We start from the raw sequence: 16640 nt of genomic DNA, 5'->3' as shown, positions 1-16640 counted from the left end.
TATTTTCCCATTAAAATATATAGAACAGATGTATAGATAGGAGTTTTTCTATGATGTTCTCACTTGCATGCAAGTACAGCAAAAAAAAAGCAATGGAGCCCACATTATTGGATGATCCAAACTGTTCATTTCTTGAATTTCCCTTAAATTACTAAATATTTTGTTAGATATATGTAATAAGCCTGAGGGCAATATAATCATTGTACTTGTCTTTATAATATAAATATCATAGTGAGGGGGAGCAAGTCTCCAACTCTTTCATTCTCATTCTCTGACTTTGACATGGTATCAGAGCCCTAGGATTACGATGCCCCAGGGACCGCGAATGAACACCTCCACCATCGCCTCGCCTCCACCTCTCTCTCTCTCTCTCTCTCTCTCTCTCTCTCTCTCTCTCTGTGAACGATACCCGTGAACAGTACCTTGAATAGTACCAGTGAACAGTACCGTGAATAGTGCCACGTCCTCCAGCCCCTCGCCATCGCCTCGCCTCCACCATCGCCTCCTCGCCTCTAACCCTATTCCATCCCATTCTTTTTCTCCCAACCAGCCCCTCCACTTCTTCCTAACCCTAAGCATCATTTTCTAAACCCTAACCCTACCTTTTTTTAACATGTCTCTCGCTTTCTATCTCTTGTTTTTCTTTCCCTATTCCTCCTAGCGCCCTAATACACTAGATTGTCATTCTATTACCCTTCTCTCTTGTTTGTGGCTCCGTGGTTATTCCCTATGGATGTCTACTTGTGCCTTAATTCAGTTGTATGTTCTCGTTGGAGCCTCGTTTAGTGTACTCTTCTTCATTTAGTTTGCCCATCTTTTCATCTTTCTTTGTTTTCTAAACCGATTCGTCAGGGTTGTCTTTTTTTTCCTCTTTTGTTTGTCTTTATGGATCCCGTTATTGAGAATCCATCCTCCGGCGTGACCCATGAGGTCCGTGCGACACCCTCTTCGGTTCCTACTTCGACTGTCTCTGTGGATGGTTCATTCCCACAGATGACCACTGTCAAATTAGATGGTGCAAACTATGTGACTTGGAAAGCTGCAGTTAAGACTTAGTTGCTTGGGCAAGGCCCATATTCTTCGTCGTGATCCTCCTCGTACTATGGACCCTACCTATGATCGGTGGGAATAGGAAGATGCTCAGGTCCGTACCCTACTTTGGCAGAGTATGGCCTATCATATTGCTGGCCCCATGATGCTTCTTCCTACAACCAAACAGGTCTGGGATCAAACTGCACTGCTTTATTCTGATGTGTCCAACATCAGTCGTATTTGCTCCACTTACTCTGAGTGGATACATTTTCACTGTGGCGATATGTCCACAGCTGCTCACTATAGTCAGTTTGTAGCCTTATGCCGGCAGCTTGATGTATTTATGCCTCTCACGTCCGACCTTACTGTTGCTGCTCGCCAGCGGGAGCAGATACGTGTTGTTCATTACCTTGAGAGTTTGGGTCCTGGTATACACATCTTCATCAGCAGATTATTGGATCTGGATCCATTCCTTCACTCATGGAGGTCTATTCTCGTGTTCAACAATGCTCTCCTCATAACTCATCGGTAGGAGTGTCTTGATGGCTCTGCTTTAGAAGCATATGATAACGGTTCTCGTTCGGGCCGTGGTGGTGCCTCCTTTGGTCGTGGACATGGCCGTGGCCGTGAAGCCCATGGTGGTGGTCGCCTTGGTGGCGGCCGAGGATGCTCCTTTTGTACCCATTGTCTGAGAGAGGGCCACCATGTTGATATTTGTTTTCAGCTCCATCCTGAGCTTCGACCTCCACGCTCGGCCCACATCATTGCTGCCAGGCTACCTGATACTTCTGTTCCATTTGACTCGGCTCCTGCACATGCTATGGATACACTGACCATTTCACGGGGTGATTATGATGAGTTTCGGCATCTTCGCTTGAGCAGCCGTCTATCCCCTGTGAGTTTTGCCCAGCCAGGTGGTTATCCGGCATCCTTAATTAGTAGCTTCATCTCCTTGATCATTGATTCTGGGGCTTCGAACCATTTCACCAATAATTCCTCTTCTCGTAGCTCTTTTCTCCCTTTTCCCTCTGATTCCCACTCGGTCACTCTCATCGATGGGACATCCATTCCGGGCTTACTTTATCTTCCATTTTGTGTGTGCCTAAATTCCCTTTTAATCTCATTTCTGTTAGTAAGCTTATAAAACATTTAAATAGCTGTGTCTCATTCTATCAGTCGTATTGTGTCTTTCAGGATCTCTCGACTGGGAGGATGATTGGCTCAGGCCGTGAGCATGATGGACTCTACCGCTTACAGTAGCCCATCTCGTCATATTCTGGACAACTCTGCTATTCTTACCTGTGGCATTGTCGCTTAGGCCACCCTTCTCTACAGAAGGTTCGCCAGTCGTTAGTTTTGTCGTCTATTATTCAGTCTTTTGATTGCATGTCTTGTGAACTCGGGAAGCACGGCCGTGTGTCTTTTCCCTCTAGAGTCATTAGTCGTATTATGAGTCCTTTTGCTTTAGTACATTCAGATGTATGGGGTCCTTCAAGGATGTCACATTCTGGTTACAGATATTTTATTGTGTTTGTGGATGATTATTCTCGTGTTACTTGGATATTACTTGCTTAAGGATCGCTCTCATGTTTTTCATGTTTTTGCACATTTTATGCAGAGATTGCTAACCAATACAATTGTAGCATTAAATGTTTGCGCACTGACAATGCTAGGGAATATTTCTCTACCGAGTTTCAGGATTTCTTATCCTCTCGTGGTATTGTGCATCAGTCTTCCTGCGCACATACTTGACCGCAAAATGGTGTGGCTGAGCGCAAGCTGCGCCACCTTCTCGATATCACTCGCTCTATGCTTTTTTAAATGCGAGTTTCCAAGTGTTATTGGAGTGATGCCGTACTTACTGCCTGTTTCTTGGCTAACCGTCTTCCATCCTCCGTTTTGGATGGCTCTACCCCTTTTTCCCTTCATCCTACAGATGAGCCCTTTCCTCTGAATCTGCAAGTGTTCGGATGTGTCTGTTTTGTTCATAATCTATCTCCAGGTGCTGATAAATTGGATCCTAAGGCAGAGAAATGTGTATTCATGGGATACTCTCGTACCCAGAAAGGCTATTGTTGCTATAGCCCATGATTGAGACGCATGTTTGTTTCAGCCGATGTCACCTTCTTTGAGTTGGAGCCGTTCTTTCCTCCCTCTCCAGGGGATGCTTCTGTCATTTCAGTGCCGCCGCTTCCTCGTTCTATCCTTGTTCTTCACGATCCTGTTGATCATCCTAGTCCTCCTACTACAGATGCACCGTGTCTCCCACCGCCTGTTACTAAGGTCCACCAATGACGAGCGAAAGAGAAGGCATCTGATGTCACGCCTGAGCAGGTTTCCTCCCAGACAGAGATCCCGACTGCTGCCACTCAGGTACCCGTTGTTTCTAGTCCTGTTACTGCAGTTGATTCATCTATTACATCTTGTATGAGATCTCGTCAGACTGCTCATCCCATTTCTTCAGTTGTTTCTTATGAGAATCTCACCCCTTGTTTTCGCAGTTTTGTCTCTTCCTTATCTTCTGTCTCTTTACCCAGGAATGTCCAAGAGGCACTAGCTCACCCAGGCTGGCGTGCTGCTATAGATGTTGAAATGGCGGCCCTTCAATCTAATTATACCTAGGATTTGGTTCCGCTTCCTTTTGGAGTTCAGGCTGTTGGTTGCCGTTGGGTATTTGCCATCAAGCACTTGTCATATGGAACCATTGAGTGACTTAAGGCACGCCTTGTCGCTAAGGGCTACACCCAGACATATGGCCTTGACTACACAGAGACCTTTTCACTACTGTCCAAAATTCCATCTGTCAGTGTTTGTATCTCCTTCGCTGTCAATCGAGGCTGGCCTCTGTATCAGCTGGATGTCAAAAGTGCCTTTCTTCATGGGCAGTTGATTGAGGGGGTGTATATGGAGCAACCTCCTGAGTATGTTGCTCGGGGAGAGATGTCCTCAGTTTGCAGACTCCATAAGTCCTTGTATGGACTGAAACAATCTCCAAGAGCATGGTTTGACCGCTTTAGTGATGCGATTATGAGATTTGGTATGCGACAGTGTGCAGTGGATCACTCGGTGTTTAGTTGTTGTTCTGATGCAGGGCATATTCTGCTCATTGTTTATGTAGACGATATTATTATTACAGGGAGTGATACATCTGGCATACAGAGGTTGAAAGTGTTCCTACAAAAAGAGTTTGCTACAACGGATCTTGGACGCCTTCGATACTTTCTGGGGATTGAGGTTGCATATTCTGGTACTATTTTATCTCTCTTAGAGAGGAAATATGTTCTAGATTTATTGGAGGAGACTGGTTTCATAGGAATGAAACTAGCGACTGTACCTATGGACCCTAATACTAAACTTATGGCAGAAGAAGGAGATTTGATGGATGATCCTGGTCGGTATCGCCGACTAGTGGGAAAGCTTAGATACCTCACTGTTACTCGTCCAGACATTTCGTATGCAATTGGTGTGGTTAGTCAGTTTATGAGTGCACCACACGTCTCACTGGGCGGGAGTAGTTCAGATCCTTCGTTATCTAAAGGGGGCACCAGGGAAAGGTTTTCTGTTCAAGAAACATGGACATAGTCGAGTGGAAGGATTTTGTGATGTAGATTGGGCATGATCTCCAGCAGATAGGAGATTCACCACAGGCTATTGTACCTTTGTTGGAGGCAACCTTGTATCGTGGAGAAGTAAAAAACAGGATATAGTTTTTAGGTCTAGTGCAGAGGCAGAGTATTGATCTATGTCTCACACGAGTTGAGAACTTCTCTGGCTACGATCTCTCCTATCTGAGGTTGGGTTTCCATCGTCTTCTCTAGCACAGCTTTATTGTGATAATAAAGCTGCCATCTACATTGCTACCAATCCCGTGTTTCATGAGAGGGGACCAAGCATATCGATGTACACTGTCATTTTATTCGCGAGAGGATGCAGAGAGGCGAAGTTCAGGTTGCTTTCACTCGATCTGTAGATCAGCTAGCGGATGTATTTGCCAAGTCCTTAAGCAAAGCTAAACTCAATGATATTTGTAACAAGCTAGGAATGTATAATATCTACATTCCAGCTTGAGGGGGAGTGTTAGATATATGTAATAAGCCTAAGGGCAATATAGTCATTGCACTTGTCTTTATAATATAAATATCATAGTGAGGGGGAGCAAGTCTCCAACTCTTTCATTCTCTGACTCTAACATATTTTATAAATGTTATTTTTTATAACTTACAAATGTAAGAACTTAACTATCTCACAATCCAAATCCAAGGACTTTTGTACAATTATAGGAAAACTTTGCCTCCCGCACCACCCAAGTCATTTATCTTTTTCAAATAGCTGCAATTAATAGAAAAAAAAAGAGTTTAGTTTCATACAAGCGAGAAAGGGTGCGATGAAAGTCCGCCAAAATAAAAGACAAGAAAAAATTCAAAAACTACAAAGTAGACATTCTACATCAAGTCTTCCACCTCCCTCGAAGTATGAAAGGTCTATATGAACTTATGAAGAGATGTCTAAATCTCCAAGGGCTAGACTCCATACAAAGTCACCTAATAACATTGAATCTCCTTCTGTCCACAACTTAGAAACGCTCATTAAGAGAATAATCCTGACTCTATTCCATATCATAAGAACTTCTACCTCTTTAACGTCAAAATCACCACTAGCGCATGCATAAATAGAATAACCTTGGAGTTAGATTCCAAGAAATCTCCCCCATTAAAGTGAGTATAAAAAGACGTATTATAAACACACCTTATAAACACACCTTATAAACATAAAGTTTTCATTAATTATCAAATCTATACTAAATAATAAACTTGTTTCTTTCTTTGGTCATTCGTTTTATTTCCATGGAAATTTTTTTTGGAAAACTTTTTCATGGAATATTTTATTGGAATTTTTTCTATGGTAGATTTCTTTACACCTCATGCATAGTGGTGGGGCCTATCATTTTACAATACATGTTTTGATGGAGTGAGGCCCATCATTTTACACCCATGCATAGCTTGGGTGGGTCTGACAATTTTGCACCTCATGTTTTGATATGGTGAGGCCCACCATCTCTACCCAAAGCCATGCATATGGTTGGGCTCACCATTTTACACCCATGAGAGGGCCCACCATCTCCAGCCAAATCCATGCATAGGGTCGGGACCACCATTTACACCATGTTTAGATAGAGTGGGTCCCACCAACCGTACTCAAACCCATGCATTGGGTGGGCCCCACCATTATTTCTCGGGTTTTGATGGGGTGGGTCCCACGATCTCCCCCCAAGTCCATGTCTAGGGTGGATCCCATTATTTTACACCCATGCATAGTATGGACCAATAATGCTAGTGTCATCTAACTGTAATATCAAATACCGCACATGTAAACATATCTTATGCATGCAAATTTCTTCCTTACGTTGTATTACCCCATCTTTATATTGTTCTACATTATATTCTACTTTCTTTGTGGAATTAATGAATGATACATTTTGTGTTTCCTACATTTATATGGTTGTATACATTTTGAGTTTAGAATGAACCTTATTATTCCAAACAGGGGCGGCAATGCATGCCATTATATGTTCAATGTTGTTAAGCCTTTATGGATGACTGTCTTACGTATGTGGTTGTTTCTAAGTGTGTATTTGTGCTTATTTCCATAATTCACGTATGTTTCCATTTGTTTCCTTGTTTTACAAGATTACCATCAAAATTTTCAACCAAACTGAAATGTTTTTGTTTCCATGCCAATTGAAACACATACTAAATCCTTCAAGCACAACACACATCTCTAGCTGCCATGGCTACCAGATTCTGCAAACTTTAGGCGGGTTCTACATCTTCTTCTTGTGTCCCAGGCATGGTTTTAAATTTCGTCCGTATTTCGGTTAGGACTGATACCGAAATTCGGCAAAATCCGAAATGTCGGACTTCTCAAAATTTTGGAAATTTCTGAAATTTCGCAAATTTTCGGGCGCAATTTTGCTAAATTCAAAAATTTAATAATATTGTATTTTTTTAAGTATAAAATATTGATTTTCTTTGGTGTACTGGATTTCGGCTGAAATTTCATGATTTCGGTCAAAATTTCGATTTTGGTGAAGTCCGAAATACATATCAAAATGGAAATTTAAAACCATGGTCCCAGGTTTAGTTCTGTCAGACGACTGACCATCTATTAGAAGAAGAGGGGTTGACAGATGGTAAAGAACTTTATCCAATTGGATGTTTGGATTCTGTCACCATGGACATGATTTTGATCTCGACTGCAAATCTATCTAATGGAGATAAACTTCGACCCGTATCCTCTTTAGAAAGCTAGATTTTGAATTTCGGGAGAAATCTTTCAACAAGTTCCAAGCTTCTTAGTTAGCTCCTAAAAATTTAACCTCCTCGCCCCATCTTCAAAAGTAGGAAGTATGGTTCCCCATAATATTGTTAGAAAAGCTCATATTCCAAGACAAGGTCAAACGTGTCTCTCTGGCTCCTCATCAACGAGCTATAATTTTGACACCGACTCAGATGACCTCAAAGAAGAGTTAATCGAGCAAAAAATTTTCCTTAGAAGAATAATCTCTTCCTCTCATTGCCCATTCAGATAAAAATGTTCTGCAATACAAGGTTTTAAATTTCGATTTTGGTTTCAGTTTCGGTTTCCAGAGAAAAAGAAACGTTTCGGTTTCGGATGGAAATTTCGGTGCAAATCCTGTAAGATCACAGAAACATGTGGAAACATATGCAAATGATAGAATTTTAAGACGAAATTTCAGTAAATGATAGAATAAGTACAAATACACACTTAAAAACCATCACATAAGCATGACATCCATAATGGTTTAATAACATCAAACACATAGTGGCATGTGCTGTCACGCATGTCTGATAGTCAATACATACTACATTGGACATGTAATTCATATAAGTATTTATTCGTAATTCATGAAACACATTTCACATATAATTTATATAAATTTAATTATATAACACATACTGATATAGTATACCACTAATACACTACCGGTTTTTTATTTTGGTATGCATTTTTTCTTTTTGCATTTTGGCGGGATGGAAATGGAAACATTTCGGTCGTTTCTTGTCAGTTTCGATGGAAATTTAAAACCATGCTAAAGTACACCTGTTTTAAGAATAGATTGTAAAACATAAAATTGTTGTCCTTAGTGACACTCTAGACGAAAAAGTCATTCTTTATACGAACTGAAAAGTTTCCCTTAAAATATCCAAACTGAAATTTGCTAGATAATTTGGAAAACCCTCTTCATCGCTTATGATATGGTCCCTAGGGCTAAACCTTCCCTTGATCCCAATACGAGGCCTCCTCTGTGTCCAAAACATGAATGAAATTCACTTCGTGGAACATGAGGGGATTGGATGGCCAAGATCATAAGAGGACTATGGCTGATCTAATCGATTCAACAAGGCCTGATATCCTTCCTAATTGGAAACTAAAATGAAGTCTTTCACCATAGAGTCCATTAAGTTAGTATATGATCGTGCAATAGCAGGCTTCCTCCCTTCTAGGGGCTTGTCTGGAGTCATCTGGGTGTTTTGGGACCCATGTCAGTTTGTGGAGATAATATGTCCAGACACCCGTCCAATTCAGTATCGTCTCTTTCTTTGTCTTGTGATAGCTGTTTATGCTCCTGGCTTTGACGATGAAAGGGAGATCGCATGTGATAGCTTCATTACTAGACCAAGTGGGTACACCAAATTGAAGTTCGGGACAACTTCCGAGAATATAGATATATCAGGGGTAATGTAGACTGGACTGCTTTCTCCAATGTTCTGAGTAGAAAGAAACTTTCGCATTGTCTCCCCAAAAGTCCTCCCTCATCCAATCCCCAATCATGTGTCCATTATTTCTATTTTAGAGGATAATGGGAGATGTAGTATTTGAACCCTATGCCCCTTGTCGACTTATTTGTAATATATTAAGTTTCATTGATAAAGTTTTGACTTATCAAGAAAATCTGCATAGCCATTAATTACTGTGACAGTTGAACACTTTACATAGTTGACTGAGTAGAGGTGTAAATTTATTGAAGTTGACTATGTTGTGTTTTGGCATATGATTATTGTCTTACCATGTCGTACGGTCTTTAGTATGATGGTGTGATCCAAGGTTTGAAATTTCGGTTTCGGTAATTTCGGTCTAAATCTTAAAATTTCGGTATAAATTTTGGTCTCGGTCACAGCCGAAATCTGAAATTTCGGTGGAAATTTTGGTATTTCGGACGAAATTTAGAACCATGGTGATAGCAAATTGCGTTGAATTTCTGATGTGGCAGTATAAAGGTTACTTTTAGTTGGTAAGTGTTCTGAATACAGTGCTATCCAGGTGTATACTTGACGGTGAAATGCTGGTCTGGGACACATCCACCAATCGTTTTGCAGAGTTTGGCTCCAATCAAGAAATAGGTCTTTAATTAGTTTGGTTGAGTTGCTTGTGTAATTATCTGCTTACTATGTAATACACTTATTTTCAGTAGCCTTAATGTGTTAAAATGCTTTCATTTTCAGCGAAGGCAGTGAAGGAGGGATTAGAGGGTCATCGACAGGTTTGCCATTGGGGAAATTCTCTACTTTTATGTTCATGTTTTAATAAGTAATATGGTGGACCTTTTCCAGTAGTTTGATTTGTATTCTCTTCTGGTGCAGTTATGCTGTATCCTTTTGAGTTGCCTCCTGACGTCTCTCAAACTTTAAATCTGCATCTAGTGCTGAAATTTGATTGGGTTACTAAAGACCTAGTATGAATTGCCTACATTGTGTTTTCTGGAGGTCAGTACAGTAATCAAGGATTGAAATGTCGGTCTCGGTTGACCGAAATTTTTCGGTTTCAGCTGAAATTATGCAAAAAAAATGAAAAAAATAAAATTTCGACGAAATTTCAGAAAATTTGGAGAACTTTTGCCGAAATCTTGACCGATACTGATCCTACGTTCTTTCGGTGTTGCTCTCGACCGAAATCCGAAATTTCGGCGGAAACATTTCGATTTCGGCCGAAATTTAAAACTATGACAGTAATCACTTGATTGGGAGCTTTACTTTTATGATTCTTTCCTTTGGTATTTACGTTTCAGCTGTAGCATTCTTTCACACTAAATTTTGTCAGGGGTTCTAAGATGCAGGTTTACTTTAATGCATAAATTGGTGGGATGTCTGCAATTTTTCATATTTTGCACTGGCTGCTTGGTGCAGGTTTTAATTATTATACTGTATAAATTTCTGATGCAATACTACTGTATATCTTGTTTAGACTAATAAATTTTTTTGAAAGATAACTTTATTAATAAAATGAGAGTTTATACTAATAATTGCTATCTACATATTGGTTTTCATATTTTATTGAGTCATACTTTTATAGACATGTTCTTTGGAAACAATTGATTTCTCCAATCAGTTATCATAGTTCTCTACCATAGTAAAAAAAGGTTTGTTCAGCTTGACTATGCTTGATATGGTATTCCACAATTCTGTCTTTTTATCTTCATTTCCGTGTTTATTTTTGGTGCTTTGAATGCTTCTCAGTCATTCTGGCAGCATGTTGGTTCATATGTCTGAATTGCTGTCTCATCCAGTAAGCTCCATAGAAGTAGAGGATAGTTTTAATTTGCATAATGATAACTTTAAAATTTTACCAACCTTAGGAATTTTAAATGTGCTGGCTTTTAAGTTTTGGCCAAAAATAGATTTCTATGAAATTCTACATTGAACTTTAATTGAAAGTTCATGGATCTTAAAGTTAATTTTTTTATTATTTGTGTTCTATATGATATATGATATATTAATAGCTTTAGTGGCATTTTCATCAAATATTTCCTATTTACCTTCGATTTTTGCTAAGGTTATTATGTTCTTCCACTATGGGCCACATTAGTTTATGCAAGTAGTTACCCAAAACAAAAAATAGCAGAGAACTTGTAAACATCTCTGATATACTTGGGCTTTGCATGTCACAGTGGTTCTAATGGTCAAAGTCACAAATGTCTCCGATTTTTTTCCCCCAAAATATGGCCATTTTATCCTGACATTTTGATAAAACAGCCAAAACTCATAATTATCCAGATATTTTAAAAAAGGGAAATGATATCAGCACTGCCATCTTTTGATATTCACGCTCTCATAGCTCATCTTTTAGTACTTAAAGGGCTGTCAAAAGGTTAATACAGTTCCCAAAAAGCTCTCAGAGGCCTATTAAATATTAAAAGACAAGCAAGGAGAGCTTGAATATCAAAATATTGGAGTGCTGATATCATTTCCCTTTAAAAAATATTGCAGTTTTTTCAAATTTTAATCTTTTACCATGAAAATATCAATTTCACAGTATATTTTATTGTAATTTTTCTTAAATTTATCATTTATATATTTTTAAATATTTTATTTTTCAGTTGTTTTCGATATAAACCGAAAATATTTGTGAGTATGCTGGTGATAAGATCCTGAATTATGAAATTGTGGCCCTCATAGTACTAAATAGATGATGGGGCAAATAATGGGCTGCATTGTGTGTGAATGCAAGTCAAACTGGTTACTTTCTTAACTCTCAATCTATTTCATGAAGCTAAACTGGGATGGTGAAAGTGAATGTCCTTCACTTATTTTTCTATTTCAGATTGGCTCTGTAGGATGGGCCGAATTAGTAATTTTGTGCATTTTATGGCTTACAAATTTTATAAGAATATTGCATATGTCCTTAGTGGAGACTGGAGAACTTATATTACTCAAAGACATCAGGATACACTTGGAAAATATTTCCTTACAAGTATCTATTTCGCAATTCCAAGGCTAGCTCGGTAGAATTGGGCAACTCACCATGTAGGTGTAATAGTTTTGTGCATTTTATGTCTTACAAATTTTATAAGAACATAGCATATGTCCTTAGTGGAGACTGGAGAACTTATATTACTCGCATAATGACATCAGGATACACTTTAGAAAATATTTCCTTACAAGTATCTATTTCACAATTCCGAGGCTAGCTCGGTAGAATTGGGCAACTCACCATGTAGGTGTAATTTTGGATCTCAGAACTTTTATTAACTTACTGGATATAAAGTGGCTAAGGTAATTATCTCCAAAGAAAAACAGTGGCATGTGGATGTGCCAATCTCTCTCTCTCTCTCGATATATATATATATATATATAGAGGAAACTGTTGGTGCGCTTAAGCTCACCAAACTTATGGTGAGCTTAAGCGCCCAATCACATGGGGGCCCACTTTGTTAGGATGATCCAAAGCATTCATTTGAAAGTCCCTTACATAGATGGGGGGTGTTCCAAAAATCAGCTCCATAGGATCATCTTAACCCCTCCATTTGTGAAGGACAAAAATGTACAGACACAAATCTGCCCATTTTTTGTCCTCCACAAATGGAGGGGTTAGGATGATCCTATGGAGCTGATTTTTGGTACACCCCCTATCTATCATAAGGCCTTGCAAATGAATGGTTTGGATCACCACAGAAAATGTGGGACCCATGTGATTGGGGAGCTTAAGCGCACCATAAGTTTGGTGCGCTTAAGCTCACCAACAGTTTCCTCATATATATATATACTAGTAAAAACCCTGTGGCGACAAAGAACTGTACGGACCACGTCATAGGTTGATCCAAACCATCCATGTGATGGAACACAACATAAATAGGTTGTGCCCCAAAAATCATTTCCATAGGCCGATCCTAGCCCTCCAATATATAGATGTTTCCATAATTCCTCTTATCTTAAATCCGATGGTCAAGATCACCCTATAGTTTTTTAATTAAAAAACCATAAAGGAGGGGGGTAAGATCGAAATTATATGGCTTTAATGGGTGCCTTTGTTAAAAGCATAAAGGAGGGGGTAGGATTGAAATTATTTGATCTAATGGGTGCCTTTGTTAAAAGCATAAAGGGGGGTAGGATTGAAATTTTCTCGGTGAAAAGATGCGGATGGCAACTGTTGCTAGAAAATAAAAAAAAAAGTAATCATTACAAATAAAAGATCCTCGTGCAAAGATGCGCATGGCAAATGATGGCAAATGTGATGGCAAATGTTGGTAGCAAAAAAAAAAAAGGTAATCATTACAAAAAAAAGTAAATAAGCTAAAGTTATAAAGTTTTCAATGAAAATTACCTATAAATGGTTACAAAGTTTTTAAATTACGAAAAAAATACGAACAACATGTAGTAATATATGACAATTACTGGAAAAAAGTCAAACATCTCTGACATAACTATACACAGAAATACAGTGTATATCTTTCTCTTTAAAAGGAGGTATACACAGAAGCTGCATGTATATGGGGTAAATTGAGGGGACGTATTCCTTTCTATACACAGAAATACAGTGTATATCTTTCTCTTTAACAGGAGGTATACACAGAAGCTGCATGTATATGGGGTAAGATTGAAATTATATAGTTGAATGGGTGCATTTGTTCAAAAAAGTAAAAAACTGTGACGTGTAAATCTCACAGAATTTTGGAAATATTTAAAAAATTCTCTAATTTCTCTTCTGCTATAATATATATAGATATATATGGGAAAAGTGAGCGTACTTAGCCGAGTATATAAGCTTATCTACTTGGTCAGCTAAAAAACAATGGGACCCACATTTTTTGGGTGATCCAAACCATTCATTTGAAAGGCCCTTACCTAGATAGGGTGTCCACAAAAAATCAGCCCCATAGGATCATCCTAACCCATCCAAAGGTGGAGGGAAAATGGGTAGATTTGTGGACAAACTACATCTCTCCAATTTTCCTCATTTTTCCTCCACATTTGGATGGGTTAGGATGATCCTATGGATCTGATTTTTTGTAGACACCCTATGTAGGTAAGGGTCTTTCAAATGAGTGGTTTGGATCATCCAAACAATGTGGGCCCCCACTGTTTTTAGCTCGATCGAGTAGATAAGCTTCTCTACTCGACCGAGTACAGTCACTTTTCCGTATATATATATGAGGAAACTGTTGGTGAGCTTAACCAACAGTTTCCTCTCTATATATATATATCCAAAAAGTGTTGCTACTCGGTCTTGTAGCTAAGCTTATCTACTCGGTCGGGTTAAATACAGTGGGGGCCCACATTGTTTGGGTGATCCAAGCCATTCATTTGAAAGCCCCTTACCTAAATAGGGTGTCCACAAAAAATCAGACCCATAGGATGATCCTAACCGATCCAACAATGGAGGGAAAAATGGGCAGATTTGTGGACAAATTGTGTCTGTCCATTTTTCCCTCCACTGTTGGATGGGTTAGGATGATCCTATGGATATGATTTTTTGTGGACACCCTATCTAGGTAAGAGGCTTTCAAATGAATGGTTTGGATCACCCAAACAATGTGGGCCCCCAATGTATTTAACCCGACCGAGTAGATAAGCTTAGCTGCAAGACCGAGTAGCATCAATTTTCCCTATATATATATATATATATATATATATATATATATATATATATATATATGATTTATTTGACACTTCGAATTTATTGCTGGCACACGTGTCCTGCTCCACCCGTGTCGACCCTCCTTTGGACAATTTTAAATGTATTGCTACCGGTGTTAAGACATAATGTGGGTGTGTGGACACATTTTTGTGCTGTGTCAAGTGTGACATTCTGTTTTATTATTGCATATTGTGTTTACCTCGTTTATTATTAACTATTATTTTAATATTAACTCATTTTTAGCTCTTCTTTGACTAATATTTGTTGTTGTATCCTATATACTTTCTATTTTAACTCTGTCCCTGTTTCTAAATTTTGGGAGGGTACCGTGTCCGACACTCCGTGTCCGTGTTGACACGCGATTCTCGTGTTCGTGTCCACAAATCATATATATACATACATACATACATTTACCTTATATATATGAGGAAATGGTTTATGTGCAGCTGCACAGATAAGTTATCTGGGCATGGCTTACAAACCATAGGGGGGCCACATTTTTGGGGGGATCCAAAGCATTCATTTGGAAGGTCCTTCCATGGATAGGGTGTGTACAAAAAATCAGCCCTATAGGATCATCCTAACCCAATCAAAGGTGGAGGGAAAAATGGATAGACACTGTTTTTGCCCATTTTTTCCCTCCACAAATGGCAGGGTTAGGATGATCCTATAGGGCTGATTTTTGGTACACACCCTATCCATGGAAAGACCTTCTAAATGAATGCTTTGGATCCCACCAAAAATGTGCCCCCCTATGGTTTGTGAGCCATGCACAAATAAGCTTATCTGTGGAGCTGCACACAAACCATTTCATATATATATATATATTGAGTAAAGTGTTCTTGCGCAGCTGCTCAGATAGCTTATCTGAGCAGTTGCTTCAAAAACTCATGTGGCCCCACATTTTTGGGGTGGGGTGTGTACCAAAAATGGGCCCTCTAGGATCATCCTAACCCTGCCATTTGTGGAGGGAAAAAATGGTCAGAAATAGTGTCTGTCCATTTTCCCCTCCACCTTTGATTGGGTTAGGATGATCCTATAGAGCTGATTTTTGGTACACACCCTATCCATGGAAGGGCCTTTCAAATGAATGCTTTGGATCACGCCAAAAATGTGGGCCACATGAGTTTTTGAAGTAGCTGCTCAGATAAGCTATCTGAGCAAGGAACACTATTCTCATATATATATATTAGTGAGGAGGAGAGGACATACATGGCTCTCTCTCTCTCTCTTGATTGTTCCCTTCACGTAACAATGTTGAGTAAGCAATAAAAGCTAATAACTTCTTACCAATTTGAAACTCCTTCGCTGCATGGTTTTATGCCTTCAGTCATCTTTCTCAGCAGTTTGTGATTTGAATTTCGTTTTCAAGTGATGATGTATTAAAAGTTTTAATTGACATTAAAATTAATAATGAGGTAGATCTTTTTTTTTTGTTCACATTTTTGTGATGAATTTGAACTTTTGTTCTTTTTTAGTTGTTTTTAACTGCTTTACTTTGCTCACCATATGTTTTTTTTGTTGCCTTGATTTGTTTTTATGATGGTCATTGGATTCAGTGTCGTGCAAAGTATGTTTTTACGTTTTCCTTAACATAAGATATGATTAGATGTTGCATTTGACATTCTTTATGTTGGAGACACTAGTGTTATTCATCAGAGCTTGAAGGAACGCCATGATCTTCTCCGTAAATACGTAAATCCTTTGAAGGGCAGCTTGGAAATTTTAGTGCCTAATGGTGGTCTTAATTCTCATTGTCCACTGGGTAAGAACCCTAATATAAGCAAAATTAGCTCATGTTTTTTCTACATTTTCCTAAATATGACTTGAGTATTCTTCAACTTTTCAAACTAACCATAATAACCTTGATGTTCGAAGTGCATCTTTGATCATGAAAATGGAGTAACAGTTGCATGAATGTTATACTTGTGGTGCTATTATCATTTTGATCTCTTGCACATCCTTGATCATTTGGCTCTTAATCTAGCTAAATTTGTGTTGATCCTATAGGCGAACCATGCTGGTCTCTCATTGCATATGACATTGAAGACGTCAAAAGATTTTTCAAGGAAACCATCGAGAATAGGTTAGCAAGCATTTTATTCAGACTTTCCTTTCCATGTTTTACAAGTGTTACTTATGTAAATATTTATGGTTAAGCAATGAATTGTAAT

General features: G+C 38.8%; 1 protein-coding gene across 1 annotated transcript in view; it reads left to right on the top strand.

The window, feature by feature from the left end:
• ATLIG4 (DNA ligase IV) overlaps nucleotides 1-16640 on the top strand; it is a 66124-nt gene that overhangs the window by 27982 nt on the left and 21502 nt on the right. The window contains exons 8-12 of the mRNA XM_077365727.1: nucleotides 9376-9455; nucleotides 9558-9595; nucleotides 9696-9702; nucleotides 16076-16231; nucleotides 16477-16552. Of these exons, the coding sequence (XP_077221842.1) occupies nucleotides 9376-9455; nucleotides 9558-9595; nucleotides 9696-9702; nucleotides 16076-16231; nucleotides 16477-16552 (357 nt within the window). The remainder of the gene's footprint in view (nucleotides 1-9375; nucleotides 9456-9557; nucleotides 9596-9695; nucleotides 9703-16075; nucleotides 16232-16476; nucleotides 16553-16640) is intronic.

Source organism: Tasmannia lanceolata, unplaced genomic scaffold (assembly GCF_043159265.1).
Source record: "Tasmannia lanceolata isolate RefF3 unplaced genomic scaffold, GAP_Taslan_0.1 ptg000023l, whole genome shotgun sequence".
In the NCBI taxonomy this organism is placed as follows: domain Eukaryota; kingdom Viridiplantae; phylum Streptophyta; class Magnoliopsida; order Canellales; family Winteraceae; genus Tasmannia; species Tasmannia lanceolata.
Note: the sequence above shows the minus strand (reverse complement) of the source record. Positions and strands in the feature narration are given on the sequence as shown.